Below are 16,703 nucleotides of genomic sequence, written 5' to 3'. Positions count from 1 at the left end.
AAGATTCAGAAAAAACTATCTAAAACCACCATCACATACATCTTGTCCAGGGAAGAGAAGGTTATTGAGTTACCAACTTTTATGTAGTCTGACAATAATTAATTTCAATTAATTTTCTTTCTCTCTTTCATTATTTCCTTCCCTCTCTCCCTTTCTCCCTCTTTCTTTCTTCTCTTTATTTTCTTCCTTCCTTCATCTTTTTCTTTTTTCTTTTTTTGTGCTGGGAATGGAACTCAGGATCTTGGACATGCTAAGCATGTACTTTACCACTAATCTTATAACCTAAGCTCAGTGCTTCATTTCTAAAGCCATATGATCTTCATAGTGTTTGTTGAAACTTAGTTTTCTTATCTCAGTTTTAATATTCCCTTTATTATAGTTAGCCACTGTGATTTAGCCTAATGCAGTCAAATAGACCTGCAATAAGGGAAAGATCCTGTATCTGTGACATCCAAAATGGCAGCCACTAGCCCCATTGAACATGGCCACTGCACCAAACATGAGGAGTATGAAGTCATGGGAGGAGCCGTGACTTGCAGGGGCCACACTTGCAGTTTTGGTAGAACCTGATAAAATCTTTTACTTCTTAGCAAAGTATTCTTCCCAGAATGACATGCCATCTCACGTTTAGATTTCAGCCAACAGGGAAAATGAGGAGTGATTTCAGGCTCAGATTAAGCAGCAAAATCACAGGGATATTTTTTGTATCAAATGACTCTGAGTATGTGTGGCAATAAACTTCACTTCTGCTGGCCTTGCAGACAGCAAATAACAGAAATGCAGTTGAACTAAATAGCAGGAGTGTAGGATTAGAGCTCCATGCTAAGTGTAACAGATCTAACTATTAGGTCTTACTACTCTCTGTTGAAGGCTGCCCAGAACATCAGCCTTAACATTGCCTTAACATTAGGTTCTGTCTATTTTTCTTTGCTTATTGAATATCCACAATGGTCCAGATGAGAAGGTGCATTAAGACAGTCAAAGCATTCAGTGCCTACGAAAAGACAGGTGATCAGTGGCCATTTCAATCAGATGTAACAATGTCTCTAGAGAGTGTGGCCCCTTCTCTGGTGAACTGGCCAGGTCTGGGTTCAAATTCAGATCTTCTCTTACTAGCTGTGTGACCATGGACAAATTTTTGAACCTGTTTTAGCTTTACCTTTAAGATGGAAATAATAATAATATGATCTCAAACTGTTGTTGCTAAGGTTACGTAAAAATTCATTTTAAACACTTGGCATAGAGCCTCATTCATAGAAAATGCTCATTGAACGCTGCTGCTCAGCACTACTGCAACTGCTGTTATTATTAGGATTGGAACCAGTGCGTATATCAGAGTTGTCACCATTTCGCAGGCAAGGAAGCTGAGGCTCAGATTAAGCAGCAAAATCACAGGGATAAAATGTGACAGGACCAGACTTTGAGGAAGACTGAATCGAGCTGTTCTCTAGAGAGGGTACTCACTTTCCACCTACCTGGCCTTCTCCCCAGCTTCTTCCAGCTAGCTGCCTCTGAACTAGTGGGGTGGGCCCCACAGCAGGACAGGCTGCAAAAGGGCTTCGAGCAGAACTGAATAGAAGCCTGGGGTACCATTAACTTTGCCATGTCCTCCTGTACTTTTCAGAAGTTTTCTGAGCAACCATTTTCTGGTCCTGGAAATATGCACATTCGAGATCAATGTAAACTCTTAAAAAATAAGACTTTTCTCCCCTCCCAGTATCTGTTTTATGCTGAAGTAAATAAAAGAGCTATTGAGTTAGCAGTCTTGCACATCATTTGTCTGTAGGTCTGTACAACCATTCTTCTGTCCTTCCATCAGACCATCCATCCAGGCATCCATATCACAAACATTTATTAAACACCTGAAGGATGCTAGACACTGGCTGGAGAGTGCTTTTCTCCCCCAAGTCCTATTTTTCCTACCAGGCAGTACAGTCATCCCTTGGTGTCTGAGGGGAGGATAAATTGGTTCCAGGATCCTGGCAGATACCAAAATGTGCAGATGCTCAACTCCCCTATATAAAATGGTATAGTATTCACATATACCCTATGAATATTCCCTCCTGTGTTTTAAATCATCTCTAGATTTCTTATAGTGCCTAATATAATGTAAATGCTATGAAAATAGCTATTGCATTGTATAATGCAGGGAAGGACCACAAAAAAAATCTGAACATAATTGGTATAGATGCAATTTTGATGGTGAATATTTTCCATTGCCCTTGGTTGAGTCCACAGAAGTGAATGGATAAAAGGGCCACTGTATTTTCCATTCCAGATAGTCAATGGTAAGTGAGGGTGTGGTGCCTATCAGTGGGGGAAGTTAAAAGAAGGGGTGGTTACTTCTGTTAGAACTGTGAAGATTCTGGGAATGCCAGGCAACTCAGCCCAGGAAGGCCTACATGCAAAGAGTGATTAGGAGGTAGTGTGCTTCCTGCTATAGCGGATGCCTGTGTGCATGAATGCAAACAAGTTCTGCTTAATGGCTTTTTTTTTTTTTTTAATGATTCCAGTAAGTAACCATTGTGATTTTACACCATAAGAATCAAATGATTCTGGGGCCGGGGGTGGGCTTGCGCAGGGGTTCAACCCTGGGGCCTCCCTCATACTACGCAAGCATTGAGTTACACCCCCAGTCCCAGATCTGGGTTTTGTTTAGTATTTTTCTCTAATTTTTGTTTGTTTGTTTGTTTTAATGCATTTGGAGCAGGCAGCGATGTCTAAAGTGGTGGGTGTGTGTGCGTGGGAGTGGGGGACAGGCAGTCTGCAGAGTCAGCAGAGGCATCTGAGAGGCAAGGAATTTTTAAGAGATAGCTGCACTCCATATAGAGGGCTCTGACTGGCATAAAGGAGGGCATAGAGGGTCTGAGCACCGCTCCCATAGCAAGAAATAAATGCTGGCCAGGTCTAGGTGGATTTCCCCCAGGGCATCCTGGCCGGCTGCTCAGACTGTCCAATCAGAGTGCGGCCAGAAACCTAGGCTGAGTGATCTTTAAGTTACTGAGCCAGGTCCCGACAGCACCCGGCCACGCGCTCAGCTCTCCCGCGACGGTTGAGTACGTTTAAGTAATCATTCCTATCCCGGCGGTTCCATGCTCAGTTCTTGGCCCGGGCACAGGGGAAGCAGCAACAGGTCCTCGCGGACACCCTCGGCTTCCCTCACCCGCATTCCGCAGCGTGCGTGGGTGCGGCTGCCCGGCGGTCTGCACCTGTTCCCGACCCACAGGCTGGCCAGCGGGGCGGACTCTCGGGAATCCACCCCGGTGGTCTCCGGAGCCAGGTTTTAAATAATTCATGAGCTGGGCCCCGCGAGCGGGGCAGTGAAGGGAGAGGTCTGCGGCAGCAGTGACGAAAGCCGGAGATGGAGCAGGACCCCGGCGCGTGGTGAGTAGCTATGACCTCCCTCCCGAGCCGGAGAGGTGTCTGCGGACTGGCAGGGGGGCTGAGGGGTCCCCTTTCCCGAGTACTAAGGACAGGCCATGGCGAGTGGAGAATCTCTGGGCATCTCCCTGCCCCGGTAGCAGGTGGCTGGAGCCCCGGTAGCCACCAGGGAACTGGAGGGGCAGCGGGGAACCGGAGGTGGCCCGGGAACCACGCCAACCCGAGGTTCCGAGATGTTCTGGGAGAACCGGGTAGGGAGCGCAAACTTTTCCGGCTGCGTGGTGGCCGGCGTCGCACGGCGCCGCTGGGGTCTTCCTCGTATTCTTTGGAGTGGAGCCGGCGACTGTGGGTCTCCAGGTGTCAGGGCATGAGATGGCGAGGGAGGCCCCCGCCCCCGAAGCCCGCAGGCTTGCCCTTGGGGAGGTGGTGAGGGAGGCGAGGCTCGCCAGGGGTTTAGGAACTTTTCCGCGGTTAGGGGAGCGCTGGTGGCCCAGGGGACGCAGGGTGCCGAGCCTCCCCGGTGGAGCCTGGAAAGGGCCAACCTTCCTCGGTTTTGCCAAGCGGAGTGCGCTGTGCAACTGACCGCAGTAGGAGGGGGATCTGGGGTTGCAAAGGGAACCGGTTCCCGGGGGGCCACAGGAGAGCGCGCGCGCCCTCAAGGTGGAGCACCACCGCCTCTCCACCCTCCACGACCCGCTGGTTGCTCAGCTCCGAGAGCTTGGGCTTTCCTGGGATGGAGAAGCGGAGTGCTCCGGATGCACCCTGCAGGAACGCGCCGACCGCGACAACAAAGGGGAACGAGGACAGACGAAGAGCTCCGCGGCTGCAGGAGAGTCGGGGTTCAGGATCAGTTTCCCTGAGAGCAGGCCCGAGGGCGGAGGGGCACGGGTCCAGATCCCCTGCTCTCTGGCGAGAGCGCCCCCAATCCATGCCCACGCGAGGCCGCCGAACGGAACTGGCGCCAACGCGCTGGGGGCAGCCAAGTTACTCCGGCAACCCCCTCCCGCCGAGCGGCGCGGCGGCCGGTTCCTGGAGGCCCCTGACTTCCCGCGCCCGCGTGGCCGCCCATTCTTTTGTGTCCCGCAGCTTAGGAGAGGCTCCTGTCTAGGGGGGAGCGGAGGCTGGAGGGAGGCCGGCCTGGAGTGGGTTAGAGGGAAGGCCGGGAAACCCGCGCCCGGTGCCTCCTGCAGCTACAGGTTGCTCGGCGAGCCCGACCGACCTTCCTCTGGTCTGGTCCGGGCTGGAGATAGGATCTCATTAAGTTGCTTAGGGGCCTCACTAAATTGTTGAGGCAACTACCGACTTTTGTTAAGATAAGCAAGTGGGTGATTGTGGTCCTTCGGCTTCCTCCACCCTCACTCACTCTTGACTCCAAACAACTTAGGCAACGAGTAAGGTGGAAACAAATGAAGTTGCTTTTGGGGGATTGAATATTTGAAAATCAACTCTCTACGATTCAACTTGGATGATGATGTATATTTTTCTTTTCTCATTTGTGAGAAACTTTCTGTATCCACGGAGCTGCCTTCTCTGGCAAGATGAGCCTGGGGGTCATGGTGGAGTTTTGCTCAGAGCATCGATGGCAAAGCCCACCAGCGCTTTGTGGACCGCTGGCTGTGGGCCAGGACTTTACTGTTCCTTGCAACCCAAGCTGCTTCCCACTGTAGAGATGAACCAAGCAAAGGTTGGAGACTATAAACAGCTGTCATTGTCACAGTTAATGAGTGATACCAGAGACCCAGCCCTTTCTCAAAAGCTTGCGGCTATTTTCTATTTAGCAGCACCCTTTAGTTTTGTTTTCTTGATATGCCCTATAAATTTTTTATGAACTTCCGTATAATTTCCATGCTGTACTATTTCTCTGTGTTCTAGTTCAGTGAAGTAAATAAGTGCATCAAACCACAGGTTGAAAATAATAGAACTTTAAGCCAAGTATTATGTTGTTGGTATTGTTTTAAAATAAAGGAACTAGGTTATTCAGCGGGGTGGGAGCTGGCTTTGGAGTTTTGTTAAGGATCAGGATGCTTTGTTAAAAACAATGTAAGCAGCCTGACATGTTGGTGCCCACTTGGAATCCCAGCTAGTTCTGAGGCTCAGGCAGGAGAATTGCAAGTTCAAGGTCAGCCTCAGCAATTTAGTGAGGCCCCTAAGCAACTTAATGAGATCCTATTTCAAAATAGAAATAAAAAGGACTAGGCATGTCCTAAAGTGGTAAAATGCCTCTGGGTTCAATCCCTAGAACCACCAACACCACCAACAAAAGCCAATACAAGTGAACTCTGGGAAATTGTTGCAGAAGAGGGCTTCTGGGAATGGTGATGACTGGGTGGCTTGAGGGAGGGACAGGAGGGCTGGCTAGGCTATCCTAGGAGCTCAGGATATGGCAGGCACCCAGACTGGTGTATGGCTATGGTGTTGGATATGGCTGTTGGCACTGCCATCTTTGGTGCTAGAATTAATTAGAAACTATGTGACTTCAGTGTATGCTGCAAGCACAGGCCCAGGAACAGACACCTGATTGGCCTGGCTTGGCTTACCCCTCCAGGACCAATTTGGGGACCTCATTTGGCCTCATAATGAAAGGCAGGGCTTCCTCCCTCAGGACACACAAAGGTGGGCCCAGAAGTTAGGGAGCCCTCACATCCTGCCCGGAGTGTCTCACATGATGAACACCTAAACAGGGACCCTTTTTAAAAAAAGAACAATTTTGAGAAGTTCCCATCAAATGAAGAAAAGAAAATGAAGCTGCTCATTCACCCTGTTTGCTTTTAAAACCAGTGTTTGCTGAAATGTGGTTCTCGGGCTCCAGACTCAGAATCATTCGAGGTATTTGTTTAAAACCAACCTTTTTGGACCCCTTCTCCTCATATGAATTCATTGTGTTTGGGGTAGAAACCAGGAATCTGTACCCCATAAATCAGGAAAATGGTAAGAGGGTCTTGTTGATTAGTACCTGTTTAAGATGATAGCCCCTGAGGCAGAAATTTCCAAAGCTTGCAAAATTGAGAGTCCAAACAAAGGTATCTCTCCCATCATGGTAAACCAAATGTTCTGCATGAGGAGCTCCAGTGAGTATTGCGTTGGAGGAAATGGCCATGGGCAATCCTACGGGTAGGATAGGACCATCCTTTCAGAGGCTAGAAAGCAGCAAATAGGTAAATGTTTGGTACCACTTCAAAAAAAAAAAAAAGGTAAAAATGACCATTTTGTGTCAGTTTTCCCCGCTGCCATTTTATTTTTATAGTCCTTTACTGAATACCTACTGTGTGCCAGGTCCTCAGATTATAGGCGTGAGCAAATCAGGATCCCTGCACAGCAGCTGGGATAGATCAATTCAAAGCAACATGACAAGGGCCTTTGGGAGAGCATACTTCACATCTGTGTCCTATGGTTGTATCCGAGAAGCCCATGGTATCTGTAGAAAGCGGAATGGGTGATATTCAACCAAGAGCATAATCGTTCTCAAACTTCAGTTGTCTTGAGAATCAGTCCTGAGGAGCTTTTATGGAAAATCAGGTTAATGGGCCTCATCCAGAAATTAGGTGTGGCATTTGCATTTTAAGCGAATACCATTGCATGCTGATGCAGAAGTTGCTGATACAGAAGCTCAGCAGCTCTTGGGACCAGGTGGAGTTTATTAGGAAACACCCAGACCTTCTATTTTGGCACAGCCATTAGAACCAAGGTGAAAAAATGTCTCCATTTGACCTGACAATTTCTTCAATTGTCTAGCATTTTGCTTGTGAGATTTTAATATTTTCTTACAATTTAGTTTAAAATTAATGAGGGATCTACACTTCAGAGCAGGATGTAAAGAAATCTGGACTTGCAGCTCCAGTTGCCTCTAGATGGCTCGCTGCCTGTCTTTGCAGGGGTGAGCTGTAGTGTTTTCCTCCACCTGGAATTTCCTTTCTGCCTTTCCACTGAGGAGGACTTTGGCAGTGAGCTTAACCACAGCTCTCCCTAGTCAGTTCTGACTCTGGCTATAGGTTAGTGGCATTACCAGGAAGTGAGCCTTTTTCAGCAGCTGAACCTTTAATCCTTGCAGCTGCTAGGATTAAAGTTCTTCTTTAGCAAAACTCCGGCTAAGGTCTGAGTGATGTGTGTGTGTGTGTGAGAGAGACGTTCAGAGGGGACCCTTCGAGAGATGTAGCCTGGGTCCTGTGCACATTGTGAGTGTCATGGAGAGCCAGAAGCAAAGTGTGGGGTGAGTGCCTTTGTTCCTGGTAGCCACTTGGCATCCGAACAGCCCACGATTTGCTGTAGGGTCATGCTGTTGGTTGCACTGTGCAGAAGTAATTGGAGTTGTGGTAGCATCAAAGGGCATTAGATATGCATTAGTATCTTCATTCAAATAACTCATGAAATCCACCTCTCACCTGGAGCTTACTTTGACTTGGAATCTAGGTAGTGGGTCCTCTGGCTTCTTGTAAAATGTGTCTGTCTCTTTTGATTGTCCCCCTTTCCCTTTTTCACAATGTGCATTTTATGGGCACCTTTTACTTATCTTGAAAGTTAACGAGTATGATGTGTATGTAGCTTACAAAATGGCAGCAACGTTTTGCAGAACACCTGGGTGGGGGCCGGGGGGAGACACAGATACACGTGTGAGCCAGATTCCACTTCTGAGTTCTGGGCTGTTCACCTCACCCTGTGACCTGGCACGGAAAAGCAGTTACGTTGATTTGTTTATTTCTTATATTCAGCAGATGCTGAATACGGACACCAGCTGTGTGCCCTGCTCTGTTAGATTCTGGGGACAGAAAGAACCTAAGGTCCACCAGGACAAGGGCGAGGAGCCTCTGCCCTGTCTCTCACCTTCCTGTGCCTAGCCATGGAGATGGTGACCTGGGACAGAGGTTTCTATCAGGATGACTCAGTGAACTTCTTAGGAAGGCAAACAATAGTGTCATAGGATCTCCAACAGTTTGGTCCCTGACCTCGGGGTCATCCCCTTTTGGTTTGGATTGCGGGTAAGATGGAGAATAGGCCTTTGGAAATAAGATCAGTCTATTAATAAGCAGAATTTAAGGCTGAGTGAATTACCTCCAGGCAGGGAGAAAAACACAGACTTGGAGGAAAAAAGTGAGCATATAGTGCATTGCTGGGTCCTCAGTGGAGCCTTGATTGGAGCCTAGGACAATGAGCTCTGTAGGATCTGTGTCTTGGTTACCTGGCTAGAGCTTGGGCTCTGAAGGCAGACTGCCGAGTTTGAGTTCTGGCTCCCACGATCATCACCTGTGACTTTGGGTGAGTTATGAAAATCCTCATCATGAAATGGGCTAATGCCTTAAGCATGTGCAGCAGCATGTGGAATCTAGTAAGTGTTTGGTAAATGTTAGTTTCCACCATTGCACAGCCCCCAGTGCCTGCCTGTCTGTAGAGCTTGGAAAGGGTCTGTATTCTGAGTCGGCCCCACCCCCAAGGAAGGACCTTCTCTGAGTTCTTGTTCCTGCCAGCCCCTCCCCTGCAGCTCTGGAGCAGCTGTGTGTTTGATTTCCACCCTCCGGGATTAGGCTGAAGGGTTTGCTCTAAAGCTTTGCAGTCTCCTCTCCAGAGCAGCTCCTGGTGCAGGCAAGTGGCCTGTGTCGGTGACTCTACTACTGTCTCTTTCATTGCCAGAGATGTTGCCTTGAGTGAATGACTCCATTGAAGGAAGCTCTTCTGTGTCCCTTGCTGCAAGCCAGCCCTGCCAGGAAGAAGACTCAGCAGGTCCAGGACCCACTAGACCACTTCTGCACAGGAAGGACCTATCTTCCCTAAGGCTTCCAGAAGCTACCTCATGTTCAGGGAATCTTGCTAGCTATGGCCCTCCTGTTTGGTGTACTGCTGCTGCTGGGGCTTTGTGGGAATATCATCTCAGAAAACACTTCTGAGGCATTGGATTATGAATTGCCTACATCCAAATATGAGACCGAAGACACCTACAGTCCCGGGCCCATTAGTGTTCTCTTCCAAATGGTGCGCATATTCATCTACATAGTGCAGCCCGGAGAGTTCCCTGAAGGTAAGTGCCGACTTCAAGGAAAGGTGGGATTTGTCTCCACATGCACCATGGTATTGTTCTTAATGACAGTGCAATTCATATCAAATATATTTAGTATTTTAAACTATGAGTTTCAAAAAAGGCTGATTTGCATAGGTGCAAAAAACTTTGAGACAGAACTTCAGTTAATTAAGTTGGCAGCAATGTGATTAGGATAAATGAAATTCAACTCTATTGCTATGTTGGTTTTCCAAGTCCTTACCTTTTTTACATTTTGTTTTGCTTTGCTTAGAGCAATGAATTTCTCTAAAGCACATACCGAAGGTAAAAATCAAGGTAAAAATGCAATTTCTGTCATGAACTGAGAGGTTAATAGCTACCTGGCTCCTCTTGGCGATGTCAGTGCTTACAAATTTAATCCTGCCCACTGCGAAATGCAATTTTGACACTGCTTAGGGAAAGGGCAGACCTGTCCAAACCTATTTATCTTATTAACAGTTTGCTTCAGATCTAAGTTTGGGTGTGAGAGAGGGGAGTGGAACTCGACGCCCAGTGTGCTATTCTTTGTACACAGTGCCGATGTCCACTTTGGCCTTCTCTTTCTGCTTTATCCTACACATCAGAACTTGGAAGTTGTGATTGCCTTCATGTTAGGTCTATCCCATGCTTCTAGATTTGAATATTGTTATTGATTATTAAATTTATAGTAACCTTTATTATGTTCCTCAACTGGTCAGTTACTGTGTGTGTGTGTGTGTGTGTGTGTGTGTGTGTGTGAGAGAGAGAGAGAGAGAGAAGGAGAATGAATTTATTTTGGTATGTCTCATCACTTATTTATATCATGGGAATAGTATAAGGAGTTTCACTAAAATATATGTTGATTGAGGTTTTTTTTTTTTTTTTTTTTTTTACATGTTTGTCTTTTATCAGCTTGAAAGAACTTGAAGTATTTTGGTTAGTTTAAATTTCAGTTCAAAGAAATGAGTCTTACTAAGCTCTTACTGTCATAGAAGAGTATCCCAAACTAATGCTGCTTACGTTTCATTGCTTGAAAGACTATAAATTTGGTAATTCAAAAGATAAAAGTAGGAAATAAGTTGAACTTATTACTGTTGATTACAGAATTCACCATTTTGAATGCATCCCTTAGTTTATTTGTAGGCTTAATACAAGTCACATTGAACGAATAAACAAAATAACTAGGAGTGCTTCTCATCTCTACTTCTTTTTTTTTATGGTACTGGGAATTAAACCCAAGGGCACTTAACCACTGAGTCACATCCCCAGCCCTTTTTGGTTTTTTATCTTGAGACAGAGTCTTACTAAGTTGCTTGGGGCCTCACTAAATTGCTGAGACTGGCCTTGAACTTGCAATCCTCTTGCCTCTGCCTCCAAGTCACTGGGATTATAGGTATGTGCCACCATGCCCAGCTTTACTTCTTTTTAAAATATATGTACCAAGTGTAGAATTCAGTTGTTTAATTGAATTTGCAGTGGATTCTTCAGAAAGATGAGAAGGCTTCCCATGTCTTAGTCTAAAGCTCCTCGTGTACTTGTCTAATCCCTTAATCTCTTTCCATATGTTGTTCTATTTTGCTTCTTCTGAATTTCAGAGGAAGGTTTCCTCAGGTTTTACAATGAAAAGCAGTATTTAAAATCTTCCTTCAGATGACCTGAGTAGAGGCCATCTTTTAGTCTTAAACAAAATTAGCAATGCATTTGAAGATTCTGAACTCCAGCAACACTGTTAGTCTAGGAAATACCTGAAGAATTTAAATCCAGAGGTAATCTGAGGTGTTAGCCTGGTTTGTTCCTTGACCTTCATCAGTACTTCGTAGCTTGGAGCAAGATATTACCAGAAGTTTCAGCAGAAGAGCAGAGTAGACCATCCTTACAACCTTTTTGGGGAAAATCTAATATTGAATATAATGAATGACACCTTGCAATGTTGGTTTTTCTCCACCATCTTGCTTTTTATATTCTTTCACTCAGCTAATGGATTTCATAACGGTCTCAAAGTGTTCACTAGGGGCTTTACAGTGTTGTAAAGGACACATATTAGACAGTCACAATTTTTCCATTTGGGGCAAATGCATTTCATGGGCATTATAGATATCTTCAAAAGCAAAGATGCAAAAGCATCCCCCCCATAAAAAGAAAAAAGAGGAATTCTTATTTCTTATTCATCAGTTTAATTAATTAGTTTATTAACCAAAATAAAACTATGGGGTAAATATAATATTTTCACAGAAGATACTATCCCATGGGTATATTTTTTTATTTGAAAGAACAAAAGTACTTTGAATGCAAGATTCCCCTGTGGCTTGAGGACTGGGAAAGGAGGGGACAACCCTGGATCTGGCCTTTTTTTTCCCTCCAGGACTGGGGATTGAATCCAGGACCTCAGACACTGAGCTACAACCCCAGTCCTTTTTATTTTGAGAAAGGGTCTCTCTAAGGTCTTGAAGTTGAAATCCTCCTGCCTCTGCCTCCTGAGTGGGTGGGATTACAAGTGGGCACCACTGTGCCTGGCCCCATCTCATAATTTTTTAATATACATTTTTCAATTTGCTATTTTCTTTCTTTATTTTTTTATGTGGTGCTGAGAATTGAACCCAGGGCCTTGTAAGTGCCAGGCGAGTGCTCTACCACTGAGCCACAACCTTAGCCCCCCATCTTATAATTTTTAAGAATTCAGCATGGATTTCTCTTAAGATTTTATATTCAAAACTTTGTGAACAGTTTTTGTTGGCTATAGGATATAAATATGAAAAACTCCCCTGTCCGGGGGCAAAAAATTGGGGAGCCTGGCCAGGGGCACATGCCTGTCACCCTAACTGCTGGGGAAGCCCAGGTGGTAGGATCTCCAGTTCCAGGTCAGCCTGGGCAACTTACTGAGCCCCTGTTGTAAAATATAAAGTAAAGCTCTTCTGGGTTCAGTCTCCAGCCAGCACTGGAGGGAAGGAAGATGAGGGAAGTCCTGCTTTCTACAGTGTCCTTGCTGTGAGTTGGGAATGGTACCTGAGGACAGCTGCTAGGGTAGGTCACTGGGGGTGGAGGCTCCTGCCATGGTTCAGAGGGTTGATGATGAATTTACAACGAAGCAGAGCGTCACAGGGAAGTGGATACAGTACGTTATCTATAGCCAAAGAACTGTAGCATAAATCTTGGCTCTTACTGTTGCCTTCTGGGAGATCTTGGTCAAGTTCTCCCACCCCCAGACCCTCTTTTCCCTTGGATGGAGTATGACTGTCATCATAGCCCACTTTGGCTTTGTTTTCAAGGCTTAAATGAGATGCCTGCCGTATGTGTAGCCTTTGTTTAAAACCTTGCCGGAAAGGCACAGAGAAATATGCTCAATAATTATAGTTGCTATTGACTTCAATATTTGGGAGGGAGGGTTGGCCAGATAGCAGAACTGGTTGAGAGCCATGTGTAGGAATGAGAAGGTGTCTCCCGGAAGGATCCCGAAACCAACCTCATTGCTGTCCCAGGAACATTCTTCACGGAATGGCCCCATTGGATGCACTTTTGTTACTTTTGGGTGGAGGGTCCCCTGAGCGCCCCCACAGGAGCAGAACAGGCAGAGAAGCCAGTGCGATGCCCGTGTCCTGCGTGATCTGCACTGCGCTGCGCTGTCTGTCCAGCAGGCTCTTGGTTTGTCCATTTCTTTTTTCTTTTATTGCTGTCCCAAGCCTCCTGGTAAGGCTGGCTTTGCCACAGCTCCCTGGATTCCCCACAGCTTGGGGGTGGGTGATGGCGGTCGGTGGTGCTGCTATTTCTACTTATTATCCTCCCCTTTACCGATGTGAAAACTGAAAAAGACATTACACATTCTGGGTGTGCAGTAGCAAGTGGCAGCCGGAGACTCCCTAGCCCCCAGGACCAGTTATCCCTCCCATAACCCATATCTCCCTTGTTTTCCTTCCATTTTACTGTGATGCTTTTGAAACTAACCACGGGCAGGACCGGGGATGTGGCTGAATGGTAGAGCAGCAACAAAACCCCCACGAGTTAAAGAAGAGAACCAGAAAGCAAGCAAAGAAAAAGTTTAGAAAAAAGAAAGAACCAAAATAACCATTCGTGAGTAGGGAAAATAGTAAATTTTGCACATTAAAAAGAATGTACAATTTTAATAATTAATAATTTAATAATTATGGCATTTAAAATTACCTGATGGGGTCGTTGAGTACCTCTTTTGGTTTTATGTGGCTGGGATGAATTTGGCCTAAGTTAAGAACCAGATCTGAGCTGCTCTAGTGAAGCAAGCAAAGGAAAACCACTCATTTGCTTTTAGTTTTATAAATTGTCTGAAATGGTTCTCTACGTTGCTTCGGTATATTTTTTAAACAAGCTCTTTGGATGGTTGACCTATTTCTAAAAGCATTTTCGGCTGATCTGATTTGCCCAGAGAATAGGCTTGGGATAGAGGTACCAGTGGGGAAGTCGGGGTTCTTGTGGAGTTGGGGCTGCTGCTAGGGTGTAGCTGCTCAGTTGCAGGTGGGGAAACTTACTCACTAGATTGACCAAAACAGGGAGTTTATCTTCAGAACTCCAGGTGTCTCCTGGTGCTCAGTGAGGTAGGAGCCACAGGACTGCGCCTCGCTCTCAGGATCCTTCCGCTGTCCATCTTGGCTCCTCTGTGCATGTCCACGCTTGGCACCTCTTCCCCACCCCTTCCCATCTGGTTCCCCCTCTGCCACTGTCCTTGTGGTGGATATTGCACTGTAGAGAGTGGCCAAGAGTTCTTTCCCCTCTTGTCCCAATTCTTCATTCCCCAGGGATGGCCTCTGGATCCCGGGGCCAATTGCCAACTGTGAGCCCATTGAGTGGCTGTGGCCAGGATGGTGCTGTGTGGACCTGGCTCACCTGCCACTTGCCACCTGCCACCATAGCACCATGCCACCATGGCATCAGTGGCAAAGGAGCAACTTGCAGGAAAGGCAGAGCCTGGTGGACAGCCCAACAGAGTGTCGGTGCCAACGTTCAGGCAGCCCTGGGCCCCCACACCTGTGTGTTCTGTTCTTACCTAAGTCACACAAAGCCAGCATTGTTCCCTTGAGACCATGTTACTCGTGTTGGCATTGGACCTTGCCATAAATAAGGTCATAGAGGGAAAGAACTCATAGGCACTGCTGCTCCCTCCCCATCTCGGTCTCTATGATGGGCAGCCTTCAGTCCACCTGTCTTCCCTATCAGTCCCCCTATCTTATCACTGGGACACTTCAAGGAATTTAGACAAGTCAACCCCTCTGTGGACAAGGTCCTGTTTGTACCCATTTACAGAAGAGGAAGCTAAGGCTGAGACCTGCCCAGGTACTTCAAGTGAGGTAGTCAGGGCTGAGCCGACTGTAAGGTCTAGACTCATAATTTCTGCTGATTTATTTTGCTGATAAAGTGAGACTCACAGTGGTTGAGGGAGTGTCCCAAGGTCACTCATGCTGATAGCCAAGAGACGGTGCCCAGGTTTGAACCCAGGGTCCTGGAACCCCCAAGCTTAGGCTTTTCCCTGAGTGCTGTCCTGTTGGCTCCACAGAGGGGGAGGCCTGCTGTCCAGATTGTGTCTGTCTGTTGCTGGGGACCTGTGAGTGTCGGGGGGTGGACAGGGATTATAGCGGGCGATCAGCCCTCCTCTGTGAGCGTCTCCAGTTTCATAGGACGGCCTTTGAAGCGCAACTGAAAAACTTGCCCTGACAACTATTGTTTCACTTCCTTGTCTACAAAGAAGCCCTGACGTGTGGTCCTGTCTATCCTTAAGTAAATAACAGGCCGGCTGAGCACAGCCGGGAATGCCTCTAGAAAGAGGCTGTCCCCACGATGATGTCCTTTCAAGAGGCCTTCCCATGGGCGCAAGAAATTGAAGATGAAGCACCAATAAAGCAGGGGCACCCCAGCAGCTGCGGGGTGAAGCCAGAGTGGTGGGCACCTCACCTTTCCCAGGGACTGGGCAGAATTCACATCTTCAAATCTGTGCTTGGAGAAGCGACTGGGAAATGTGGTCTCTACAGGGTGGCACCAGCTCATAGCTTCCCAGTAGGATGGCCATCACCAGGGGAAATGGCCATGACAGGCCTGCCATATACCCGCTGCTGGACTGGCGTCCAGATTCAGGAAAGGGCCCCAGGTGCTTTGTGGTAGGGAAGAACTTGCGTAACCACTGCCGGGGTTTGGATCCTTGCTTCTTTTACTAGCTCTGTGATGTTGGGCAAATTACTTGATCTTTCTGTTCCTTAGTTCTCCCTCTTTAAGGTTGAAATTATTAATAATTATACCTACTTTTCAGGTCATTGTAATATGTAAGTAATTAATATTCACAAGGCACAATAGTGCTTGATAGAAATGGTGTTAAGTGTTTTCAAATAAAATGTGAATATATAAACCCATGCTTATTAAAAGCTTTTAAATATCAGGCTTTGGTGAACACGGAGGGGAGATGTGTTTATTTGACCCTCACTTTCATTGATTTTGTAATGGGGCAGTGACAACGTTATCACAAACTGGGTAGCTTAAACCAGCACAAATACATTCTCTCCCAGCGGGAAGCCAGAAGTCTAAAATCAAGGTGTGGGCAGGGTGTCATACCCTCTGAAGAATGGTTCCTGTGTCCTCCAGACTCTGATGGCTCTAACTGTCCCTTGGCCTGTGGCAGGCTCACTGCCATCTGTCTGGCTTCACATGGCTGTCTTCTGGGTCTCTGGCCCAAATCCCTCTTTTCCTTTCCAAGGACATCTGCTGTGGGATTTGGGGCCCCACCAAGTCCAGGATGATGTCATCTCAAGACTCAACTCACTTACATCTACAAAGACCCCCCTTCTCTAAATAAGGCCAGTTCACAGGTTCCTTCCTGCATATAAGCATATATCATTTCAGGGGCCGCCACTCAGCCCCCAACACGTGATGTTCTTCCTTAGTTCTCTCAGTAACCCTACACAGCTCACAGATTTTAAACCACGTGCCCCAGATCACATTTCTAGTAAAGGACTGCAACCAAGTTGAAACCTGTCTGACTTCAATTCTGTGGATAACTGGTGAGCTGCTCCTGCTGCGAGTCTGGTGCCTTTTGGCTGATGGCGTTGACGATGTCCTGGCTCTCAGAAGGCTGCACGCACAGTTGGCTCTGACCCTGGGCAAGCTGGTCCATGCACACCTGAGGGATGAATGGTGGGGAGTCAGAGGAGGCCACGTGAGGAGAGGAAGCGGCATCTTAGTCGAGCTGGGAAGTGGGTGGGAGAGCTCCAGAAGCAGAGAGCATTCTGGGCAGAGGGCACTGCCCATGTGAAGCAGGCTGAGCGGCCAGCCTGGATGGAGCCCTGTGTGGCCAGGAGGTTGTCAAGGG

At 47.0% G+C, this 16,703-nt stretch overlaps 1 protein-coding gene across 4 annotated transcripts in view; it reads left to right on the top strand.

Annotated features, from left to right (window-relative positions):
* Positions 1-3,000: 3,000 nt before the first annotated feature.
* Prom1 (prominin 1) overlaps positions 3,001-16,703 on the top strand; it is a 113,879-nt gene continuing 100,176 nt past the window's right edge. For all 4 annotated transcript variants that reach the window (XR_007341029.1, XR_007341030.1, XM_048784229.1 and 1 more), the window contains exons 1-2: positions 3,001-3,384; positions 9,004-9,388. Coding sequence is in view for 2 of the 4 variants with exons in the window: in XM_048784229.1 (XP_048640186.1) it covers positions 9,187-9,388 (202 nt within the window). In the remaining 2 variants the exon portion in view is untranslated. The remainder of the gene's footprint in view (positions 3,385-9,003; positions 9,389-16,703) is intronic.

The sequence above is a fragment of the Marmota marmota genome, unplaced genomic scaffold (assembly GCF_001458135.2).
Source record: "Marmota marmota marmota unplaced genomic scaffold, marMar, whole genome shotgun sequence".
Classification (NCBI taxonomy): domain Eukaryota; kingdom Metazoa; phylum Chordata; class Mammalia; order Rodentia; family Sciuridae; genus Marmota; species Marmota marmota.
Note: the sequence above shows the minus strand (reverse complement) of the source record. Positions and strands in the feature narration are given on the sequence as shown.